The sequence below is a fragment of the Aquarana catesbeiana genome, linkage group LG12 (genome assembly GCF_042186555.1).
Source record: "Aquarana catesbeiana isolate 2022-GZ linkage group LG12, ASM4218655v1, whole genome shotgun sequence".
Taxonomy (NCBI): domain Eukaryota; kingdom Metazoa; phylum Chordata; class Amphibia; order Anura; family Ranidae; genus Aquarana; species Aquarana catesbeiana.
In genome coordinates, this window is record NC_133335.1 from 41,851,619 (window position 1) to 41,877,979 (window position 26,361).

At 43.8% G+C, this 26,361-nt stretch overlaps 1 protein-coding gene across 2 annotated transcripts in view; it reads left to right on the forward strand.

The window, feature by feature from the left end:
* Positions 1 to 4,979, forward strand: part of ASIC2 (acid sensing ion channel subunit 2) — a 1,118,261-nt gene extending 1,113,282 nt beyond the window's left edge. For both annotated transcript variants that reach the window (XM_073607638.1, XM_073607637.1), the window contains exon 10: positions 4,557 to 4,979. In XM_073607638.1, coding sequence (XP_073463739.1) covers positions 4,557 to 4,658 — 102 coding nt within the window. In that variant the 3' untranslated portion in view covers positions 4,659 to 4,979. The remainder of the gene's footprint in view (positions 1 to 4,556) is intronic.
* Positions 4,980 to 26,361: the final 21,382 nt, after the last annotated feature.

The following is a 26,361-nucleotide window of genomic DNA, read 5'->3' on the forward strand; positions in this document are numbered from 1 at the left end:
GCTGGACCATGAGTCAGCGGTAATATGCACCTTACCGCTGACCGCCCTGTCCAGCGAGGCATGGACATTGCCTTCCACATGCCGGTAGAGAGCCGGAATCGCCTTCCGTGAGAAAAAGTGGCGTTTGGGTACCTGCCACTGAGGAACCGCACATTCCACAAACTCACGGAAGGGGGCAGAGTCTACCAACTGAAAAGGCAGCAGTTGAAGTGCTAGCAATTTTGCCAAGCTAGCATTCAACCGCTGGGCATGTGGATGGCTGGGAGCAAACTTCTTTCGGCGGTGCAGCAGCTGGGGCAGGGAAATTTGCCTGGTACAATCTGACGTCGGTGTACCAAAAGCAGATTGCCCACAAGTACTTGGCTGTGACACACCTAATTCTACACCTTCATTCCTCTCACTGCAGGTCTCAGAGAGGACTGAAGGTCTAGTGGGGTTGGAAATCTCAGCTGATGAGGAGCAAGGAGAGATCCTCTTTGTTCTTTGGTGTGGGTCTTTTAGATACGCTTGCCAACGAACTGCATGGCAGGTCAACATATGTCTGGTCAAGCATGTGGTACCCAAGCGGGAGATGTTTTGGCCACGCGAGATACGCTTGAGACATATGTTGCAAATAGCAGCGGTGCGATCTGATGCACTCGTCTCAAAAAAGGCCCACACCAAAGAACTTTTTGAATAACGCGCAGAGACTGCAGCGCCCTGCACATGTGGAGCTTTGGGGTGTGATGCAGTCAATGTGCTGCCCTTAGGCTGGCCCCTGGAGGGCATCCTGCCTCGTTGGTGATGTGCCGCCGCCTCCTCCTCCTCCTCCTCCTCCTCCTCTCTCCTATCAGGCACCCACGTTGAGTCAGTGACCTCATCATCCCCTCCCTCCTCATCACTGGAGCAAACCTGGCAGTATGCTGCAGCAGGGGGAGCATGACTGCCAGATTGCTGTCCTTCTTGGGCACCCCCTCTGTCCGTGCTCATGTTACTGCCTTCATCGAGCTCAGTATCGTCATCAGAGCCTTCCAAACGCTGGGCATCCTCCTGGAGCATGTACCCAACACTGTGGTCAAACAGTTCGAGGGAATCCTCATGAGGACATGGTGGAGCTAGGGAAGGAGTCACTGATGACATTGAGCTGAGGGAAGAGGCCGCTGCTTTGCCAGACAAAGCACCCTGGGCATGGGTGAGAGAGGATGAGGAGGATGAGGACGGCTTGGTCATCCACTCGACCAAGTCTTCCGCATGTTGCGGCTCAACACGGCCAGCTGCCGAAAAAAAGGCCAAGCGTGTCCCATGGCCATGTGCTGATGAGGATGCACCGTCTCCACGACCAGCACTAGACACAGAGCCTGCTTGCCCTCTCTTATTGGCTTGTGACTGTCTGCCTCTCCTTCTTGGCCTTCCAGACATACTAATGGCCTGTAGCTGCACTAAGCTGGGATAGAACACCTGTAATTTTCTTCAAGTAGCTTTATATACTGTAACCAGACAAGCCTGCCTGTCAGTAGGAAGATAACAGGAACGGATCTAGCTGAACACTGTGAGCAGGACGCACTGTACTAAATGTAAATAGTCTAGCTGCCTGACCGTGGTACTAATAGGATCAAATAGAACACCTGTAATTTTCTTCAGGTAGCTTTATATACTGTAACCAGACAAGCCTGCCTGTCAGTAGGAAGATAACAGGAACGGATCTAGCTGTACACTGTGAGCAGGACGCACTGTACTAAATGTAAATAGTCTAGCTGCCTGACCGTGGTACTAATAGGATCAAATAGAACACCTGTAATTTTCTTCAGGTAGCTTTATATACTGTAACCAGACAAGCCTGCCTGTCAGTAGGAAGATAACAGGAACGGATCTAGCTGAACACTGTGAGCAGGACGCACTGTACTAAATGTAAATAGTCTAGCTGCCTGACCGTGGTACTAATAGGATCAAATAGAACACCTGTAATTTTCTTCAGGTAGCTTTATATACTGTAACCAGACAAGCCTGCCTGTCAGTAGGAAGATAACAGGAATGGATCTAGCTGAACACTGTGAGCAGGACGCACTGTACTAAATGTAAATAGTCTAGCTGCCTGACCGTGGTACTAATAGGATCAAATAGAACACCTGTAATTTTCTTCAGGTAGCTTTATATACTGTAACCAGACAAGCCTGCCTGTCAGTAGGAAGATAACAGGAACGGATCTAGCTGTACACTGTGAGCAGGACGCACTGTACTAAATGTAAATAGTCTAGCTGCCTGACCGTGGTACTAATAGGATCAAATAGAACACCTGTAATTTTCTTCAGATAGCTTTATATACTGTAACCAGACAAGCCTGCCTGTCAGTAGGAAGATAACAGGAACGGATCTAGCTGAACACTGTGAGCAGGACGCACTGTACTAAATGTAAATAGTCTAGCTGCCTGACCGTGGTACTAATAGGATCAAATAGAACACCTGTAATTTTCTTCAGGTAGCTTTATATACTGTAACCAGACAAGCCTGCCTGTCAGTAGGAAGATAACAGGAACGGATCTAGCTGAACACTGTGAGTAGGACGCACTGTACTAAATGTAAATAGTCTAGCTGCCTGACCGTGGTACTAATAGGATCAAATAGAACACCTGTAATTTTCTTCAGGTAGCTTTATATACTGTAACCAGACAAGCCTGAATGTCAGTAGGAATTTAACAGGAACGGATCTAGCTGAACACTGTGAGCAGGACGCACTGCACTAAATGTAAATAGTCTAGAAGATAACAGGAACGGATCTAGCTGAACACTGTGAGCAGGACGCACTGCACTAAATGTAAATAGTCTAGAAGATAACAGGAACGGATCTAGCTGAACACTGTGAGCAGGACGCACTGCACTAAATGTAAATAGCAGGAACGGATCTAGCTGAACACTGTGAGCAGGACGCACTGCATTAAATGTAAATAGTCTAGATAGAAGATAACAGGAACGGATCTAGCTAAACTGAATACAGTGTATATATATATATGCAACACCTGGGATGCATATATATACACAATACACTGTAAGTGCAGCTAACTGACTGACTGTTCTGCCTAATCTATCTAACTCAAATCAAATGACACTGTCTCTCTCTCTCTCTATCTCTCAGCACACCGGAACACACACTACACAGGGCCGCCGTGCAGGCGGCCTTATATAGTGTGGGGTGTGTACTAAATCCCCTGAGCCATAATTGGCCAAAGCCACCCTGGCTTTGGCCAATTACAGCTCTCTCTACTGACGGCGCTGTGATTGGCCAAGCATGCGGGTCATAGTGCATGCTTGGCCAATCATCAGCCAGCAATGCACTGCGATGCCGCAGTGAATTATGGGCCGTGACGCGCCACACGAATTTAGCGCGAACGGCCCATAACGTTCGCAATTCGGCGAACGATCGAACAGCCGATGTTCGAGTCGAACATGGGTTCGACTCGAACACGAAGCTCATCCCTACTCTGCAGCAATGCTGGCAGCACTCATACGTCTATTTCCCAAAGACAACCTCTGGATATGACGCTGAGCACGTGGACTCAACTTCTTTAGTCGACCATGGCGAGACCTGTTCTGAGTGGAACTTGTCCTGTTAAACCGCTGTATGGTCTTGGCCACCATCCTGCAGTTCAGTTTCAGGGTCTTGGCAATCTTCCTATAGCCTAGGCCATCTTTATATAGAGCAAAGATTCTTTTTTTCAGATCTTTAGAGCCTTTCACACTGGGGCGGTGCCAGCGCCGGCGGTAAAACGGCGCTATTTTTAGCGCCACTTTACCGTCATTTTAGCGGCGGTATTCGGCCGCTAGCGGCCGAGACAGGGTCAAAACCACTGCAAAGCGCTGCTGCAGCAGTGCTATGCCGGCGGTATAGTAATGCTGCCCCATTGATTTCAATGTGCAGGAGCGCAGAAGGAGCAGTGTATACACCGCTCCAAAGATGCTGCTAGCAGGACTTTTTTTACCGTCCTGCCAGCGCACCGCTCCAGTTTGAAAGCCCTCGGGGCTTTCACATCGGAGACACAGCAGCGGCTCTTTCAGAGCTCTTTGCAGGCGCTATTTTTAGCGCTGTAGCGCCTGCAAAGCGCCCCAGTGTGAAAGGGGTTTTAGAGAGTTCTTTGCCCTGAGGTGCCATGTTGAGTAAGAGCGATAACACCAAATTTAAAACACCTGCTCCCCATTCACACCTGAGGCCTTGTAACACTAACGAGTCACATGACACCAGGGAGGGAAAACAGCTAATTGTGCCCAATTTGGACATTTTCACTTTTGTTGCCAGCGGTTTAGACATTAATGGCTGTGTGTTGATTTCTTTTGAGAGGACAGCAAATTTACACTGTTATACAGGCTGTACACTCACTACTTTACATTGTAGCAAAGTATCATTTCTTCAGTGTTGTCACATGAAAAGATAATAAATAATAAAAATGTTCAAAAATGTGAGGGGTGTACTCACTTTTGTCAGATACCGTATGTACATTTTTCATAAATTAGCCTACCCTCTAAAGTTCACTCGCAAGCTCCTGAAGAATAATCATCGTAACCATTTGTGTTTCTTTCCCTTCTAGAGTACCTGTGACAACATGCCAAACCATTCAGAAACCATTAGCCACACTGTGACGGTGCCACTGCAGGCCACACTGGGGACACTGGAAGAAATTGCCTGCTGACGTTTTGAAAGCACTCTTTATTTTGTGCCAAAAGTGTAGCGGACACAGCATGGTGGTCAGAGAGGGACGCCCCGGCACACCCTGGTAAAGGGACTAGGGGACTATGAAAAGAGATCTGTATACTGCCAACTGTACACAGCCCTGCATGCCTGCAGTGTATACAGCACTGATCCTCATATGATGTGTGAGGAGACCCCCCACACAGACACACAATGCACACCTATTGCTCTCCGTACAGCTCTGTGTGCTACGCGGGTTCAACAAGTGGTTTTTATATTAAAAAAAAAAAAAATGAAAATAAAAATTCATACAATGGCAAAATGTATCTTGTAATTTGTCTATGGTGAAACAACTGAAAAAAGATATGTATGCTTGACCCAAGCAAAAACATGGCACTTCTTCTCTTCATCTTCCTCCAGTAGTCCAAATACTGTGGAAATAATGTCTTAGAAGGTGAAAGTGCTTTTTGAGAAAAAGCATTATCATTAGTTCACTATAAGCTTATGAATACTGTTTAAGGTAGAAAATGGAAAGCAGTCCTTCAAGCCAAAAAAGGTACATCTCAAAGAAACAATAAGTGAATAAAACAAATACATCAACAGAAACCATGGCTCTTTGCAAAGGAACACATATTGGTAACCAATCAGAGCCCATAGCCCTACATTGGATGTGAGTCTTCAAAAGAACAGTCCACTTTGAAAACCAAAGGAGTGCCGTTTGCCAGGGGAGTGGAGGATAAGCAAAAGTGTTTCTCATTTCCCCTAGGTTAAACGAGCCGATAACCCTTACAGTACAGGCATTTTAGATTTCCAGGATTTAGCTGTATGGTTCTTTGCCTTTATTTCTACCTGATGATTCTGCCAGTAGGACACTTCCTGTCCTAAGGTGACAGTGCTTACTCACTGTGCACTGTATCCATAGTTAAGCAGCATTGAGGGCAGGATTATTGTTGCTCACCTGAGGACTGCACTATAGGTACCCAAGGTCAATATGCAGCACTGGCCGCAAGTTGAGCACCAGGGAAGTCAATGCTGAAAAGTTAAATCGCCCACAATGGTTCTATACAGAATGGTGTTTGGTCATTGGGATACTGGTGGTCACCAGTATTGCAAAGAGATTTGTCCTCCCTGAGGAATTCTTTATTTTACATAAAAGAGAATGCAGAATGAGTGAAACTCCATGGTTGGCTTTAGTGGCGTATCTCCCTGCTGAAAATCTTCAAGAGACCTTTTAAAGGAAACATGGCTGTCCTAAAGGAAAGGTCCACTGACAGAAATATAGGGGCTGGCATTGTTGAGCAACTTCTTAAATAGTTTGTTTGCTGTGACTTTACTCATTTCTTATCAAATACAATTACACAGATCAGCTGACTTTACTGGCTATACATTTATCCAGATCAGAGATTATATACAATATATATATATATATATATATATATATATATATATATATATATATATTTATACATATATACACACACACACACACACACACACACACACACACACTGTAGTGTCAAAAGTATTGCGATGCCTGCCTTTTTATTTTTGCAGAAAGTTTTTATTGGTACTAGACATCAGATGGTACAAATCATAACAGAAACCTCCTATTTTAAAAAGGAGTACAAAAAGACCACAGGGATACATCAATGGGTACATATTATACAAAACAACAATAAAGCATCCATTTCCCAAACAATGTGTATGGACCAGGTGATTCCCACCTAATCTAGTAATCATGTTCCATTTTTTAACATAGAAAAGAAAGTTTAGATGCATCCTGATGACCAGAAGCATACTATAACCTAACCTATAACATTAGACACACATAAAAAACGGTTTCTTAGAAAAAAAATAAATAAACACCTCAGTCCCTCAGGCCCACCGTCCAATCATCGATCCACATTCCCTTCTATGGCTGCATCCCCTGGTAACCTAAACCTCAGATTTATCCATCAGAGTATCCACCATCCAGCGGAACCACACCTTCCGAAATTTTTTGGGGGACCCACGGGCCTCGTACATCATTTTGTAAAGTGGAAGTGCCACGTTAACCAATTTTTTCCATATGTCAAAAGGTAAAGTTTGCCCATAAATCCACCTTCTAGCAATACGTTTACGAACATAGAAAAAAAAAAAAAAGTTGAAGAAATAATTTTGTAGCCACATCTAACTCCTTGTCCTCAAAAACTCCCAATAGGCCTCAAAGAGGATTACATATGTTTGGAAGGCCAAACGTATCGCATATAAACTCTGTCACCTGAGACCAGAGAGGCCACACTTTGGAACATTCCCACACCATGTGCAAGAAGGTACCCTCACCCAATTGACATTTATGACACAGAGTCCCTCTTATGCATACAGAATAGATGTGCAAGGGTATAATAAGTCTGATGTAAATATCTCTATTGAATCATTCTATCAGTGGAGGCAATAACTGTGGGTAAATATGTGGAAAGCACCTCGCTCCATTGTACAGCTGACAGCTCCGGTGCAATGGCAGACCAACAAGCCCTAGCCCTCTCAACCAGATCAGAATTACCAGTATCCGGGACCATATAATACCTAGAACTCATTGCAACATGATCTGAATCCAACAAAGCAGCTTCAAGTTTCAAATTTTGTACGGCAAACGTCAATGAAGATAGATTAGTTGAGAAGCAAAATAGTAAGTTCTCAAATCTGGCATTTCCAACACCCCCCCTCCTTTGTCGTCGGCGGCTAGCGGGCACACGCACGCAGCCCACGGGAGCATGCCCTGCAGACTCAATGTGCGCCAGTGGTCCGCGATCGTGGCACGGAGAGGCAGAACGGGGAGATGCCTATGTAAACAAGGCATTTCCCTGTTCTGCCTAGCAACATCACAGGGATCTACTGCTCCCAGTAATCGGGAGCAGTGGTCTCTGTCATGTTGTAGTGAGCCCATCCCCCCACAGTTAGAACACATCTAGGGAACATACTTAACCCCTTGATCGCCCCCTAGTGTGTAACCCCCTTCTCCTGCCAGTGACATTTACATAGTATTACGTGCAATTTTTTAGCACTAATCGCTGTAAAAAAAATATTGTTTTTTTTTTTCAAAATTGACGCTTTTTTTTTGTTTATAGCGCAAGAAATAAAAACCACAAAGATGATCAAATACCACTAAAAGAAAGCTCTATTCGTGGGGAAAAAAGGACGTCAATTCTGTTTGGGTACAACGTCACACGACCGCACATTTGTCAGTTAAATAGGGCTTGGTCAGGGGTAAATCCTTCCGAGGCTGAAGTGGTTAAAGACTAACCACAAGTAACCGACAACTAAAAATAGGAAATGCCCTGAATGCTTCCAGTCTAGTCTCTACTGATTTAGCCATGTTAATTCTGGTCACTACCTACAAATGTCACTGGCTTGTCTGAAAAGATCAGGGGTGCCAATACAAGATTGTTACCATGGTGACACATGCACAAGGAGGACTTGTGTGACCCCATAGGCAAGACATAAGGGACGGTATGACATTTTCAGGACAAGCAGTGTTTGCCTTGAGTCACTTCTTTAGGTACATTTAATGCAGAGATATATGAGATATACATGCAAGGTAAGGAATTAATATCACCGTTGGCGAAATAAAGAGTCGTTTCAATCCTGCAGTAAATACAAAACAAAGGTACCTTTCATCTGTGTCTATAAAAAAAAACTTTGTGTTTTACAAGTATTTGTTTCTGTATTTATTGGTTTCTACACTCTTTTTGATCATGAAAACATTGACCTTGTAGTTTTGGCTGCATCTTGTATTAGTGCCAGGAAATTTCACATCCAACGAAAATACAAAAAAAGCAAAATGAAGAATAATACATCACCTAAAAGAAACAACACCTGAGTGCACTGTTATCTAGAAACCAACCCCTAAGTCTAAAATTTACCTTTAAAGCTGAACTCTGGTTATATCTAAAATTCCCATCCTTTGTACACTACAAAGGTTAAATGGTCATTTTGTCCAGGAGGATTGGAAGAAGAATAATACTTCTTATTCTTCTGGTACCTGCCGCTTTCCATTCTCCGGTGGTCCCGGTTGTGGGGGTCCTCAATATTCTCGCACACACAATGCAGAACTGCTGGGGCATTGTAAGGTAACATTTTGGAGATACGTGGAATTTGACAATAGGGCCAAGTGCTGTAACCCTACAATGCAACCTAACCAATATCCTTTAACACACCCTTAAAGTGGATGCAAACCGTTACAACATATACCCAATGAAATGACTAGCTACAGGTGATACACAGAAATTAAACAAATCCTCTCACATAAGCTGCACCTGTTTATCTCTACTTTAGAGCTGTTCAAAGTACAGAATTTAGACCGCATTTCACAGCTCCAGAAGGTAGGGGGTGGCGATCTAATGTCACACACTGCATAGAGATGAGTAATCTGAGACCTGAGTGGAGGGAATGGACACGCCCACTCCTACGTAGTCTCATAGGGAAACATGCACAGCTGAGGCTGTCAACCACCTTTTGTGTGCGGGAGGGGGCAGGGCAGTCCAAGGGATTTTGTGGTGTGGAGGTTAACTGTCAGAAGTGACTTATGCAGATAGCAGAGGAAGGAGAGTGGAGACAAGTTCACACTAAGGCCCCTTTCACACTTGTGCGACTTGTCCTGCAAAGTCCCATGACAAGTCATACGCCATGATTACCAATGACTACCATTCATATCTGTGTGACTTCAAGTCGCACCGACTTCAAAGTAGTCCCTGTACTACTTTGGTCCGATTTTGATGCGAGTTACACAGGCATTCCCTGAAATTGCGGGTAAAATTGCAGTAGTGTTAAAGGGGCCTAATGCTGGGTACACACGATCCGAATATCAGCTGGTTCAGCAGGAACTGGCTGCCATACAGACAGGGTGTACAGCTGCCTGACCAACTTCTGTCAAATGGGCATACTGGAAAACTAGCAGCCGATCAGCATTGGCAACCAATGGCTGTGAGTGGTGATCAGTGTGTTCTGGCCGGTGGGAGGTGCAGTCCTTTGCAGCCAACTTTTTTTTTATGATTTTGCATGGAGTGAGGACTAAGAATAAAATTCTATCATGTTTTTTATTCATCTTTATCTAGATTATCCTCACTACTTATCCCTTTAAATATTAACAGGAAATGGGCAGAGTAGTTGGAGCAGGAAAGCACAGAAACATTGTCAGAATTTCTATCCCTGCTGCAATCATATAAAATAAAAAAAAATCTGCGTTGTGGGACATGGTAATGCACAAATTCTTGGATCTATCAATATATATGGGTTATATGAATCTGCCTTCGCTTTTGTGAACAAACAGTGCATAGGATCACTGAATTTAGAATGATGGGACCTGTATCCCTCAATGGACTCCAAGAAAAAGCTTTTACAGTAAGTAAAAAAAAAAAAAATATTTTTTTTTATCATCAATTTATGGACATGGGAATTTAGTGATTCTTGAACATAAGGAATGTCCAATTGCAATTCAACTGGGGGGTGGACTACAGCCACTGACATTCAAAGAATGTGAATTTCTAGAAGAATATCTGAAGGAATAAATGCCTGACCAAGGCTAGAAGAAAAAAAAAATGGGGAACGTTTCTCTCCTTCTTTGCTATAAAATACCAATTCACATGTACCATTGGAGTTAGGAAAACGGAGATAAAAACCCATAAGAAGAGACCCATTTGGTACACTGATCGCTAAAAAGGGCTGAAATGTTTTGAGGTGGCGTTTGCCACGAGGTGAAAGTTTGGAGATGGAAGATCTTCTCTGTCATACTGAGTGTTGCAATTTATTAAAGACTATAGACTTGTTGCATTATTGATGATTCGCTATCCGTGTACTTGTGTAAATTATTTTTTTGCGATTCTGACACAAGCATGTGTGCATAGTAACCAATCAGCATCCAGGTTTAAGGCTGCAACCTCATGTCCAACTTCCATCCGACTTCAATGAACGGGATCCGACTTTGATCCCGACAAATACCAGGCCCTTTGAGTCTGGTATGAATCTTGGAGGAGGAACCTCTTACCAGAATACCAAGGAATTAATGGAGGAGGAACCTCTTACCAAAACATTAAAAAAAAATGGCATAGGGCCCCCCCCCCCCCCCCCCCCCCCCCCCCCAGGACCATACCTGACCTTTATCCGAGCATGCCAGCCCAGCAGGTCAGGAAAGGGGGGAGGGGAGTGAGCGCCCCCCTCATGGACCATACCAGGCCACATGCCCTCAACATGCGCCCCCACCCCAAAGCTGATGGGGACAAGGGCCTCTTCCCGACAACCGTGGGCGGTGGTTGTTGGGGTCTGCGTATGGGGGGATAGATCCTGGCCTCCCACCTTATGTGAATGAGTATTGGGTACTCATTCACTGAAAAAAAGTGTCAGAAATAAAAATCAGCACACAGGTTTTTGACAAAGTCCTTTATTGAATCAGCTCCAGCGTGTCTTTTCCCTTCGGTGATGTCTTCAACCTCTGGTTCTTCTCGCCGCGCTGAGGTCATCTTTCTCTGGTTCTTCCTCCGCTTCTTCTCGCTGTGCTAATGTCTTCTTCCTCTGCCGGTTCTTCCTCCGATCTTTTCCTGACGCTAGCTCCTGCAGTTGTGCGAGCTCCACTCTCTGCCGCTTCTTTTATAGACATGGGGTGTGGTCATCCAAAGACCCCGCCCCCTTGTGACATCCCCACCCCATTATGCCTCTTGTGACATCACCGGATGGCCACACCTTATGTCTATAATGAACCGGCAGAGAAGATCGGTGGAAGAACCGGCAGAGGAAAAAGACAGCAGAGAGAGAGAAGAACCAGAGTATGAAGACATCAAAGGAGGGAGAAGAGATGCTGGAGCTGCTTTAATAAAGGACTTTGTCAAAAACCGGTGTGCTGTTTTTTATTTCTTTTTGGCACTTTTTTTGGGTGAATGTGTAGGGGTGCAATGTACCCCTACTCATTCACATAGGGCGGGGGGCCAGGATCTGGGTTCCCCCTGGTTAAAGTGCCCTTGTCTCTATCAGAATGGGGGCAAGGTGCTTTGGGGTGGGGGGGCATGTGGCCTGGTATGGTCCAGGAGGGGGGGTGCACGCGCTCGTTCCCCCCCTTTTCTGACCTGCTGGGTTGCATGCTCAGATAAGGGTCTGGTATGGATTTTGGGCGGGTGCACGCCTTTTTTTTATTTTGGGCGTGGGGTTCCCCTTAAAATACATACCAGACTGAAGGGTCTGGTATGGTCCTGGGGGGGACCCTACGCAGTTTTTTTACATTTTGGCATGGGGTTCCTCTCAAGATCCATACCACACCCAAAGGGCTTGGTATGGAATAGGGGAGGGGACTTTACACAGTTTTTTTTATTTTGGCATGGGGTCCCCTTCAAGATCCTCAGAACACAAGTCGCATGTCAAAGTCGGATCAGTTAAGGTGATGATTCGACTTTGATTTGACTTCAATGATATTCAATGGGCTGAAGTAGGACCAAAGTCGGACCAAAGTAGTACAGGAACCTTTTTCAAAGTCGGACCAGTTAAGATGGCTCTTGATTTATACATGCCATGTGACATGTGCTCCCAAAGTCGGAGTATATGTCGTAGCAGTGTGAACCCAGCCTTATTGTCAAAGCTTAATTGAACAAGCTGAAGTTTGAGACCCCATTCACACAGGGGCAACACGACTTGCAGGTCGCCTCAGCGAGGCGACCTGCAAACGACTTCCGCGGCGACTTGCAAAACGACTTCTGTATAGAAGTGTATGCAAGTCGCCTCAAGTCGCCCCCAAAGTCGTACAGGAACCTTTTTCTAAGTCAGAGCGACTTGCTTCGCTTCGATTAGAACGGTTCCATTGTACAGAGCGGGAGGCGACTTGTCAGGCGACTAGGTCGCCTGACAAGTCGTCCCTGTGTGAATGGGCTCAGAAGCTGATCGATTACTATGCACAGCTGCTCCGGTTTTAGTAAATCCCCTTATAGTTTCCCATCTAGGGAATATGAAAAAAATGTCCCATAAAGATCTCCTGACATAAAGTTTCCCTCCTAGAGGAACGCAGCAGTGAAGTAACAACATATAGTGTCTGTTGATCTTCCAGGTAAAAACAGAAGCAATAAGAAATTTGTAAAGAAGGAAAAACAGGATCTTTGACTAAAGCTGGGCATACACACCAAGTTTTTTTATACACTAGAGAAAAACTGAAGACATGGTGGGAGGGAATTATGCATTTGTCAGTGTGCAATCACCTTGAGCTTGTGCATAAGCTATTGGTCCAACAATACATAATGTACAATAAGGCTGGATTCACACCTATGGCATTTTTAGTGCTTTTTGCATTTTGCACTACAGAACGTGTTCCATAGGAAACCATGTTAAATGGACTATACTGCAAATCTGCAAAATGCAAAAAGCACCAAAACTGCACAGGTGTGAATCCAGCCTAAGGAAGGAAGTTGCTTTCGTAAACAGACCCCTCACTGTGTAAAGAAGTGAAGGTTCTGTTCATGAAATCAAAAGAGAAAATTCAGATGCAAGGACCAAGAAACAAGACTTTGAGTACGGCACAGAAATAGTGTCGATGCTACAAGACCCTCAACTCTGTGAAGAGTAAGGAGGCAGACATCAGTAGTGAAGGATGGATTATACAATTTTCTCCAGAACAGAAGGTACTGCACACTTTATTAAAGCTAAGCGGGAGTTAGACAGACTCAAAGATTGCCTTACGACTTAAGAAGCTGTTTCATAGAACCATAGCTAAGGGGTAAGAAAGTGGATATATTAAAAGCCAGATTCTGCAATTCAAGACAAGAGGCAAAATAGTACCGAGGGTCAGTATAAAAAGAAAGTGTATTGACGGAGTTCTCAGCAATACCGAAAAGAGGTCAAGTAGGGAAAGTAAGTGTAAAGAGATAATAACACTTACTGGATAACGGAAACTGCCAGAATCCAGGACACTGACAATTAACAGTTATGCCCCGTACACACGGTCGGACTTTGTTTGGACATTCCGACAACAAAATCCTAGGATTTTTTCCGACGGATGTTGGCTCAAACTTGTCTTGCATACACACGGTCACACAAAGTTGTCGGAAAATCCGATCGTTCTAAACTCGGTGACGTAAAACACGTACGTCGGGACTATAAACGGGGCAGTGGCCAATAGCTTTCATCTCTTTATTTATTCTGAGCATGCGTGGCATTTTGTCCGTCGGATTTGTGTACACACGATCGGAATTTCCGACAACGGATTTTGTTGTCAGAAAATTTTATAGCCTGCTCTCAAACTTTGTGTGTCGGAAAATCCGATGGAAAATGTATGATGGAGCCTACACACGGTCGGAATTTCCGACAACAAGGTCCTATCACACATTTTCCGTCGGAAAATCCGACCGTGTGTACGGGGCATAAGGCTCTATTAAAGATTCCACAATGGGAAAGCTAGGAAAGGAAGAAGCATTATTGTGGACTATATAGTGCTGTAGCAAAGTCCCAAAATCTTCAGGAACCTTAATATGATCAGTTCCGTATGCAGGGAACAACATTAGGACACTGATGTTTGACAGCCTTGTAAATCGATAAACCCCTCTTGTATGAGGCACGTCTTGGGAGAGATAATCACTACAAATGGTCCTACAATGTAGGGAACCTAAATAATTCAAGATTATGTACACTAACGAACAGATAATCTAGAAAAAGCAAATGAACCAGATACGCGATTACAGGGCTTATGAAATGATTATCTTGTATTACCTCAAAAATATTTTGTATTTCCTCAAAAATTACCTTGATTAGAGTATTTAACTGAAATGAAGAAACCAAATAAAACTAGGAAACAAAAACCCACTTACAGCTGTACTAGCTGAAACAGGAACCAAACGCAAGAACCACATTTACACACACCACTGTTGAGTTTTTTTTTCCTCAAAGTGAATGCAAGGTTTAAACATTTCCTCTAAGCCCCAGGCATTTAGCCAAAGCCCCCTATGCATATGGACAGGCATTACTGCCATGTGAGCGACCACAATAACTAAAGTGGAGGGCCTCAGACCGTTGCTGAACAAGTTACAAAATTTGAGGGTCTTGTTCTTTGTTGGAAGAGTTCCTCTTAAAGGATGTTATCCATTAAAACACAACTTCAAAATAAAAACACCGCCAACAGAAGAGATAAGAGCCCAACAGAGTCAGAACAAGATTATGTAGTAAATGGTGTTTCAGTGTGTTTGGAATGTCTGCGAGCAGATTGTTCCATTCACTGTGCACAGACCAACACAAAGGGAGCACGTTTGGAATGTCTTCAAGCAGATTGTTCTATTAATTACGAAAACTAAGACAAGCACAAAATGCAAAAGAATCCTGTTAGACACAACACGGGTCTCAGGCTTAGCCAGCGGAACTACAGAAATTGCTAATGAAGATGACCTGTAGAAACTGGAGTCTGAAGATCCAAAATAAAGACAATTTTTCCCTCTAGGGACAACTGAGAATTGCTGCCCAGAACAGAAAGTGAGGTCACCTGTTGCAGCGGGACTGTCCTCAGAGCATGTTTTAACAGACATGTTGAACTGAATAGCAACTAACCCAAAGTAAGACAAAGCCCCATGTATTTACAAAGCAAGTTAGTAAGAGCAGATAAGGGCCGTAGGTGCCTGGAAATGAACAAGTCACTGTAGGTGAGCAGTGAAAATAAAGCGAAGACTGGATCATTTACTATGTGCTTCAAACTGCGGTAGCAGTGAGAAAATGCTTCTAAGTTAAAGGGTGAAAAAGAAACAAGCAGTGTATCTGCAAGAATGTCTCTGGTGGATGACAACGGCACTGAGTTCCCTCAGGCTGAAACATTACCTTAGTAAACAAAAATGTTGGGATTTTTTTTTAACAAGAAAAAGGCACCCAATGGTTGAAATTGTGATGCAGCTTCTTTGCTGCAGCCTGGCTGGCCTTAACCATGAAATGTATGAAAAGAGTTTGGGTCATACTTACAAAACTGCACGGTATGCGAAAAAATACTAAAACAGTCCACAAGTCCAGTGCATAGGGGTTACATATCAAGATGTGTTCATCACAAAACAGAAACTCACCTACAGGGAGCTAAGATAGAAAAAAAGAGAACCCGACGGGGACTGGTTCACACCAAAAGGTTGTGCCATGGCTCTGAAACTGTGAAGCTGTCTGAGGCTAACTGACATAGAACACATAGAGCACCATAATATAAAGCCCAGTACCCGGAGGTCACATAATAGGCACATATCACTGTATTCGGTGGTTCATTCAGAATGCAAGTGTTCAGAGTCACCAGAAGTTGTGTTGCCACTCTAGACCTGGGAATGGCTCAATGCAGTGTTCAAAAGCCATATATTAGGATATTCTTTCCACACCCAAAGGTTTACATACGATTTAACACTCGTATCACTGAAAAATAATAAAGAATATAACAAAGTACATAAACAGGAAATAAAAAGAGCAAAAATTCCAAAATCAATCACAGATTGTGAAAGAGAGCAAAACAGACGCCAAAAAAGATTTGGCCATACTTTTCTTTTAAGATCATTACAAAGTACAAGAGGGTGATGTCACAAGAGGGGGGAGCAACCAGGTGACATTGTTGGGTGGCCCCGCCCTTTAGCTATTTAAGAACTGTGAGGTGGCATAGCAGGCAGGCAGGAGACTTCAGCACAAGCGGAGCTTTTTTTTTTGTTCAGGTCGGCAGTGGCGGCGGCCATGATTGACGATGGATCTACACTGGGGGACATTGTTTTTTTATTTTTATTAAAGGAATTGGCAAAATATGTGTTTTTATTTCTTTTTGACATAACAGCTTCTTGGGTATGTACACACTGCCATGGCCTCAATGCTTTGCTTCATATTGCAGGAATTTTAACTTGATATGCCAAGTTTACAGGCAGCATCACCTGTCAAACTTGCCCATTGAGCTCAATGGGGCTGCTTTACTTGCAGTTGTGCAACAGTATCTCAATGCAAACTCTCATTCGGCTGAAAAAAAAAAAAACATTCTGGAGGCAACAGTAGCAACTCCTGCACTGTGGAGTGCAACAGTGGGAGGGTCTTAAAGGGGCATTAAATATCAGGAGTGTACATTAAATACAGAGTGCAGGATTCAGGTGTGCGCTACGTACAGAGTGCAGGTTCCAGGGGTACACTGCATACAGAGTGTAGGGTTTAGGGGTGTGCTGCATACAGAATCCAGGGTTCAGGGGTACACTGCATAAAGAGTGTAGGGTTTAGGGGTGTGCTGCATACAGAATCCAGGGTTCAGGGGTACACTGCATACAGAGTGCAGGGTTCAAGGGTGCACTGCATTCAGAGTGCAGGGTTTATTGGTGCGCTGTGTACAGAGGGCAGAGTACAGGGGTGCCGCCTTTCCCCCCTAAATCACACCCTCCCTCAGTACAGTGCTCTACTCACACCCCCAAATCCCCCTCCTTGACAGTACCTGATATAGAACTGCAGATGCAGAAGAGCAGAATAGGTTACAGGAGGAGAGTGGAGTGTAGTGTAGCTGTGGGGTCGTGGGCACAACGTGGGTTCCAACAACCTAACTATGCAGAGAGGTGGCAGGCAGAGCACACCTCTGCAGCCGGAACTAGAGTAGCAGGATTGGCAAATGCAGCCATCTGCCTCTTCCACCGCCAACTCCAGCCTGCTTCTATTTAAAAATAATCCCAACTGGCGCCAACCTCTGCCTGGATAAGTGGCTGCTGGTGATACATCAAGCTGTCAAGGGGTTCTTTCTTACACTTGCCATGCCAACACTAACCTGCCTGAAAACCAGGACTGATTTTTACATTTACTGACACTGATTTTTACAAACTGTCAATACATTTACTGACGGCTGGCGACCCTTCTTTAAAGCCCTGGTGCCCAATCTGTGAACCTTTCTGACTGTGTGGACGTTTGGGTCTCTGCAGACAGTAGTCTTTATTTTCTGTACCTAAGCCAAAGAAGAAAAATATTCTATAGACTGGCTTCTAGTGGCTGGTTTATTTGTTTCAGTTTTGTGCACTATCCATCCTTTTTCTCTTTTTTTTTTTTTTTCTAGGATATTATAGAACTCTTGCTGAGAGAAATATAGAAGTAGCATAAGTAATTTTTAAGGGGGCTATAAGGAGCACAAATTTGGGAGCGCTGATTTGTAAAGGGGCTATAATAGTACAGATATCTAGCAGTCATACGTAATGTGTTTCCAGTCTAGGACTGACTTCTCAAGCATGTTTCCAGCCTCCTGCAACAAGGTTACGGCAAGTTTGCAGCCTCTGACCATCTCTTGTAGAATTTCTGAAATCTTTGACCAGCTGCTATTGCATGCTTACAGTCTCTGGCAGCAAATTTTTTATAGCATTGCATTCACCAAATATTAAGTGCAGCCCTTTGTTGGTATCACAGGGATGCACTCAAGGCCCCTATTAACATGAGAGATGCCTACCACTGTCTTACGTAATGACAATGCTATTGCCAAATAAACAGAAAATTTAGAACAGGGGACATAATTTCCAATCAGGATGATGTGTCCCTTGTGCGGATGCCACTTTTTTTTTTATCAGAAACGGATGTTGCCTCTTTCAATTGAAATCCTCCTCCATCCACGCCCCCACGCCACCACTCCCTTCTGGTGCTCCAGGGGTTAATACAAATAAGGAGCTGTTACATGTCTGAATATGCTTGTAGTTTCACCCAACTGCTTTATTCATAGAAACAGTACTACAGCTTCCTTTAATTAAACGGGATCTATTAATGGATGTGGGCAGATGATTGATAGGCCCACCCCATCCGTTAATAGAAGTTGTAATACAGCTTCTATAAATGGAACAGTTGGGCAGAATGGGTGGCCATAGTTAGGCACTCTTGATGAGAGACTGCGAGAGCCTCTTAGTTGTATAAACCCCAACCACACGGGAAGATTATTACAGTGGGGGCGGGATTGGGGGGGGGTAGATAAGGGGGCATGGACGGAGAAGAATTTCTACTAAAGGAAGAGGCATCAGCATAAGAGAAACATTCTACTGACTGTAAATTATACCCCATGTACTGAGTTTATTGTTTTTATTTTGGCTGCACTTAAAGGAGTTGTAAAGGCAGAAGGTTTTTTTTTATCATTCTACGCATTAAGAGAAAAAGCCTTTTGTGTGCAGCACAAAAGTCCCTCCTGATTGGGAGAGACACAGCAGCAGCGCCATTGGCTCCCGCGGCTCTAAATCAAAGTCAGTTAGCCAATCAGGAGAGAGAGGGCGTAGGGCCGAATGGCAGCTCTGTGTCTGAATGGACACACAGAGCTGTAGCTTGGCTCGGGTGCCCCCATAGCAAGCTGCTTGCTGTGGGGGAACTTGACAGGAGGGAGGGGGCCAGGAGCAACGAACAAGGACCTGAGAAGAGGAGGATCTAGGCTGCTTTGTGCAAAACCACCGTACATAGGAGGTAAGTATAACATGTTTGATATTTTTAAAAAAACAAAAAAAAAACACACAAAACTTTGCAATCACTTTAAGCCCCATACTTACGGGCAGAATGTTGGGAGACATTTAAAAAAATACCATCCGACATTCTGCCCGTGTGTCTGTCGAATGTGCATGCTGGAAAACCAGCAGACCGACCATTGGCTGAGAACGCTGATTGGAGTGTTCTGGCGGAGGGGCCGTCCCCCTGTCATAACACAACATCTCCGCGGGGGAGATCACTGGACCTTGCATGGTTCCGACTGGTGCGGTCAGTTTCTTTCATGCAACCCTCAGGGTTAAGTGCCAAGGAAACCTTGGGCTGAGCTTTCAGATACAGATCAAGGTTTTTACATATCAGACAACAACCCCACCTCTCAATAGAAAGCTCCCATAGGAGCAGAAACAGAAACATCCAACTGAAGAGAAACCCAGGGTAAACCAACAACATGCAAGTGGGATAAAGGCTTCTGTATGGCCTGGGAGAAACTTGGAACCCTCCCAGTTGGAATCTGTGAACAGACAAAGCGAAGCCTTAATTCTCCTTGACTTCTACAAGACTACCTGGCCTAGTAAGAAAAGTAAGTACTGTAATGCAAACAGTATTTATCCTTCATAAGATTACAGAAATGCATGGCTCCCAACTGTCCCTGATTTCGAGGGACTGTCCCCGATTTGGAGCAATGTCCTTCTGTCCCTCATTCCTCCTCATTTGTTCCTCATTTTGGTCTGATCCATATAGTTTTATATAAAATGCACTTTTTATCTTTCAAAAAGTGTTTCCCAGTGCTAAACCTTTCATCCAATTTTTAAATTGCTGTATTTTTACATTTTAAACGCCAATATAAAGGAATAGTAGTGATACAAAGAAGTCCTAGTGGATTTAATTAACCTTTTTTTTGGTTAGTTCTCCTTTAAAGGGGTGTGGCAGGGGGCGTGTCCTATGCCTACATACGTTTGTTAGTAGGCGTCCCTCATTCCGATCTCAAAATGTTGGAAGGTATGGAAATGTTAGATTGCACACAGCAATCTGCTTCTAAGCCATACTAGTAAAAATCATAGAAATGATCTGAACCACACTTCAGAATTGTTGGTCACCGACACTGATCTGTCAGATAAACTACACAAAGATGACTACTTGCCAAAGCTAAGTAATTACTCCATGTATTATTAAGATTAGTAGTTATGTAACCTCAATCTCAACATTTTCTGCATCTGAGCAGAGTGAAGCGTGTGTCGGCTTGTGTTTGTATCAAAGTGGCCCCATCACCCACACACACTTAAAAGTAAAACTACAGACCATTTCCCCATGAGTATTCTTTATTAGCGAATAATGTTGTTTCTCTGAGAGTAATTTATTTTAGCATAAGTCACTACAAATTAATCTATTTTCAATTAAAGCTCAACCACTGTGCTATACTACTTATCAGAAAGCACAGGAAAAAAAAATTATATATATATATATATATATATATATATATATATATATATATATATCTATCTAGCTTAGTGGTAGATGTGTTTTCACAGCCAACAACAGGAACTTCAGTTTAAAGGCGTGATAGCCCACTTTTATTGAAAGTAACAAAAATGAAAGTTCATACATGCATGAGTTGCCCACACAGGGGTTCTTCTCCCAAAAATTACAACACAAACAAAGATGCCAAGCCACCTGGCTCTCAAGGCTCACTCAGCTTTGGTCGCAGTTCAAAGCTGCGCAGGCCCACTCCTGGCCTCTAGGAAGGGGTTCTCCTGACACTCCAGGCTTTCACACTCCTCCAAGACTCACAGTCCCCTCTGGTCCCCAGGACTTTCTCTTCTAGTTGTCTCAACTATTACACTGGGGGGGAGAACTCTGGGGGAATCTAGGATGGAAAAGGACCTGGGGGTCCTAGTAGATGATAGGCTCAGCAATGGCATGCAATGCCAAGCTGCTGCTAACAAAGCAAACAGAATTTTGGCATACATTAAAAAGAGGATCAACTCCAGAGATAAAACGATAATTCTCCCGCTCTACAAGACTCTGGTCCGGCCGCACCTAGAGTATGCTGTCCAGTTCTGGGCTCCAGTCCTCAGGAAGGATGTACTGGAAATGGAGCAAGTACAAAGAAGGGCAACAAAGATAATAAAGGGTCTGGAGGATATTAGTTATGAGGAAAGGTTGCAAGCACTGAACTTATTCCCTCTGGAGAAGAGACGCTTGAGAGGGAATATGATTTCAATAATCAAAAACCGAACTGGTGACCCCCCAATAGGGATAAAACTTTTTTGCGGAAGGGAGTTTAACAAGATACGCAGCCAATCATTAAAATTAGAAGAAAAGAGGTTTAACCTTAAACTATGTAGAGGGTTCTTTACTGTAAGGCCCCTTTCACACTGGAGCGGTTTTCAGGCGGTATTGCGCTAAAAATACCACCTGAAAACCGCCCCTAAACAGCCTCCGCTGTTTGTTCAGTGTGAAAGCCCGAGGGCTTTCACACTGAAGCGGTGCGCTCGCAGGACGGTAAAAAAAGTCCTGTGAGCCGCTTCTTTGGAGCGGGGAAGGAGCGGTGTATTCACCGCTCCTAAACCGCTCCTGCCCATTGAAATCAATGGGACAGCGCGGCTATACCGCGGTAATACCGCGGCTATAGCCGCGCTGTACGAGCGGATTTAACCCTTTTTCGGCCGCCAGCGGGGGTTAAAACCGAACCGCTAGCGGCCGAATACCGCTGCAAGAACGACGGTACAGCAGCGCTAAAAATAGCGCTGTTGTACCGCCGACGCCCCCACCGCCCCAGTGTGAAAGGGGCCTAAGAGCAGCAAAGATGTAGAATTCCCTTCCACAGGCAGTGGTCTCAACAAGGGGCATCGATCGATTGATAGTTACAAGAAACTATTAGATAAGCACCTTAATGACCACAACATACAGGGATATACAAGGTTATACTGACATATAATCACACACATAGGTTGAACTTGATGGACTTGTGTCTTTTTTCAACCTCACCTACTATGTAACTATGTCTCAGCTATGGTCTCCCTGACTCGCCTAGGTTCTTAAACTGTAGCACACCTCCCTCCTGGCTGCAGCAACTGCTCCCACACCAACTCCCATGAACTATGCTCAGATCTGCCTTATAATGGGTGTGTGCACCTGGACACACACACAACCTGCAGAACTTCTGGAAAACCCAGACACAAGACTGAAGATTCCATCCCTCCCAATGCTCTTTGAAGTCTTCAAGTTTCCAGCCCCAATCCAGACTTACAAAATCCAGAGAAAACTTAAAGCATAGTTTTCTCTGCTCACAAATCTTCTGCTAGCACTTCTCAAACTGCCTCTTTGAGAGTCCTGTGTCCATTTTACACTCATTTTCACCGGAGACAGGGGCTCTCACCCTCACACTATATATATTAGAGCTGCACGATTCTGGCCAAAATGAGAATCACAATTTTTTTGCTTAGAATAAAAAGATCATGATTCTCTCATGATTCTTGCGATGTAAAATCTTTCACATTATACAAAAAAAAAAAGGTTTAACTTTACTGTTTTTTTTTTTTTTTTTAATTCATTAAAGTAATTTTTTCCAAAAAAATTGCATTTAAAAGACTGCTGCGCAAATACAGTGTGACATAAAATATTGCAACAACCACCATTTTATTCTCTAGGGTGTCTACTAGAAAAAAATATATAATCTGTGGGGGTTCTAAGTCATTTTCTAGCAAAAAAATTATTTTAACTTGAAACCAACAAATGTCAGAAAAAGGTTTAGTGTTTAAGTGGTTAAACTTTTTTCACTTACACACAGAGGGGTTGATTTACTAAAGGCAAATAGACTGTGCACTTTTCAAACTGCAATTGCACTCTGCAAGTGCAGTTGCCCCAGAGCTTAGTAAATGAGGTAAAGCTTCACTTTTCAAAGAATACCCAATCACGTGCAAGGAAAATAAAAAAAAAACAGCTTTGGTTGCACGTGATTGGATGATGGAAGTCAGCAGAGCTTCTGCTCATTTCCTAATCTCTGGAGCAGTTGCACTTGCAGAGTGAAACTGCACTTTGCAAAATGCACAGCTTTTGTGCCTTTAGTAAATCAACCCCAGAGTCAATTCCATTGACAAATTGTTACAATGTTTATACTTAGTTCAACTTATAAAGAATGTTTTGATTATTGGCAGACTGCCCAGTTTTTCTCTTCTTTTTTTTGACGGCTGTGGCTTCAGAAGAGCAGAGAGAATTCTTTGCATAGAAAGAATTGTGAAACACTTTTGTCAAGCTTGCGATAACGATTCTTGACGATTAATTGTGCAGCTCTAATATATATATATAAAAAATGACAGATATAGCAACTCCATGGTACGTATATAATCAAATGTATAAAACTAGGAACTTCATATTGTACAGATAAAATGCCATGTTTCAAGTTAAATATATGCAATTACCTTCAAGTAACTATCAATTATATCAATGCACATCAATGGATTGTGATGTAAAGTCTCATCCCACCGTAAAGTATACTTCCAATATCTTATAATAAAGATGTAGGCATTTAAGCCTCACTCCCTCTTTATGTTCAAATACAATCATTTTTTAAGATATAAATATCCTTGTTGTGCAGCAAGGATGGGTGACTTCTTAAAACACAGAAAAAAAAGTATATTCTTATGTCCAAACAAGTTCACGCCTTTTTTTTACTATCTGCCAAACACTAAATCGAAGATCAGCACTGTTGCTATTAATCGCAATAAAAGCACCGTGGATGCATTTGAAAATTGGCATCTTTCATGCACCGTGACAGAAAGACAAGATAAATGATATTTGCCACCTTCGGTGTTCTCAGATGCAGTAAGGCTTATTGACATCCATTATCCATCTCTGGCTTATATTGGCTGTCCCATAATTCTCAAAGATTTAACAAAGGCAACCTCGAGTCTGAAAGGCCGCCAGGCGTGTGCTTTGTTTGAGAAATAAAGTGACACAGAAAAACGTCCTTTAATTGACAGTTAAGTTGGATTCTGCAGGAGGCTTAAATGAAACTTTAGGAGGCAATATATAGCACTGGCTAGCTTAGTGATTTACACAATGTACAGTAAAAAAAAAAAAAAAATATGACTTACCTTAGTTCATAGTTCACTGCCCTCCCGATGATTTTTAATGGACTTCAGTGAGTTTTTATAAAAAGATACTGGAATATATACTGTGTGGCCATGTGAGATACAAAATTCTACTGAGAAGTATCCAAGGTGAACTAATAGATGAAGACAATTCCACGAAACCTGACAAAGATATCAAACCAAGAGCTTTATATAACCAATGTGCAGATAAATAAAAGCGGAGTACTTGGTCAACTAGTGGATACTAAAAGGTAAAAAATAAAAGCTAACTTTCTGTGTATAAACATATATAACAGCCTTACAGCATAAACCATACAATTCAAATACCTGTAGATAGTAGCTATAGAATATGAAAGGAAAACTAGTAATTTTCTGATATGAAACAAACTTTTCTAACAGGAAATTAATTTATAGCGCCATATCACTAAAAGCCTGTGTTTTGCAATATTTTAGAAGTGTTACTAAACCCACAACAATAAAATCAGTCTGTATATGCCGTAAAGCAGGGGTCCCCAACCCCCGGGCTGCGAAGGCTGCACTTTCAGAGGTTCGGCGGCGGGTAAGCAGAGAGATGACGCCGCCCTCACAGCCGGCCGAGAAAAGAAACCATTGTCTGAGGTGCTGCATGCGAGCAGAGAGATGACGCCATCTCTCACCGCTCACCCCACATCACCACCATCCAGTCCTCACAGCTGGCCGCGAACACTAGCTCCTTGCACAGCCTGTCGGAAGCTATATACACACACCCTCTCAACGGTTGACCTATGGATGGGGGAAATCACTCCCGCAGTGTTATTGTGTTCTGCCAGTGGGGAGCCTTCCCTACCCAAAGAATACAATGATCCGTGTTTCTAACTATAGCTGGCAGCACTGATTGTTTTGGGAAAAACCTGACAGGTTGGTTGTACTCAAGTCGATTAATAGATTGACTTGTGTTTCTGCTTAATTGGCTTAATTTCAATCCATGTATGGACCGCTTAACCACTACGCAGTCCCTAAACATCCTTCCACAAACCTTTACATTTTTCCTTCCCAGATTCCTTCATCCTCCTCACCTGTACATAGTGCCCACTGTCATACCATCTACACTTCTCTCCTATACATAGTGCTCCCTGTCATACCCCCCACAATTCTCTCCTGTACATACTGCCCACTATCATACACTTCTCTCCTATACATAGTGCCCGCTGTCATACCCTCCACACTCCTCTCCTGTACATACTACCCTCTGTCATGTCCCCCACACTCCTCTCCTGTACATACTACCCTCTGTCATGTCCCCCACACTCCTCTCCTGTACATACTACCCTCTGTCATCTCCCCCACACTCCTCTCCTGTACATATTGCTCATTGTCATACCCTCCACACTCCTCTCCTGTACATATTGCTCATTGTCATACCCTCCACACTTCTCTCCTGTACATACTGCCCACTGTCATACCTTCCACACTCTTCTGTACATACTGCCCACTGTCTTACCCTCCACACTCTTCTTCTGTACATACTGCCCACTGTCTTACCCTCCACACTCTTCTCCTGTACATACTGCCCACTGTCTTACCCTCCACACTCGTCTCCTCTACATACTGCCCACTGTCTTACCCTCCAAACTCGTCTCCTGTACATACTACTCGCTGTCTTACCCTCCACACTCGTCCCCTGTACATACTGCTCATTGTCTTACCCTCCACACTTCTCTCCTGTACATACTGCCCATTTTCATAAACTCCTCTACTGTACATAGTGCCGGCTGTCATACCCTCCACACTCCTCTCCTGTGCATACTGCCCACTATCATAGCGCCCACACTCCTCCTCTGTACATACCGCCCACTGTGATGCCCTCCACGCTCCCCTCCTGTACATACTGCCCACTGTCATTCCCGCCACACTCCTCTTCTGTACATACTGCCCCATCATACCCTCCACACTCCTCTCCTGTACATACTGACCACTGTCATACCCTCCACACTCCTCTTCTGTACATACTGCCACCATCATACCATCCACACTCCTCTCCAGTACATAGTGCCCACTGTCAACCCTCCACACTCCTCTGCTGTGCATACTGCCCACTGTCATACCCCCCACACTCCTCTCCTGTACACAGTGCCCACTGCTATACCCTCCACACTCCTCTCCTTTACAAAGTGCCCACTGTTATACCCCCCCACATTCATCTCCCTCACCTGCACATAC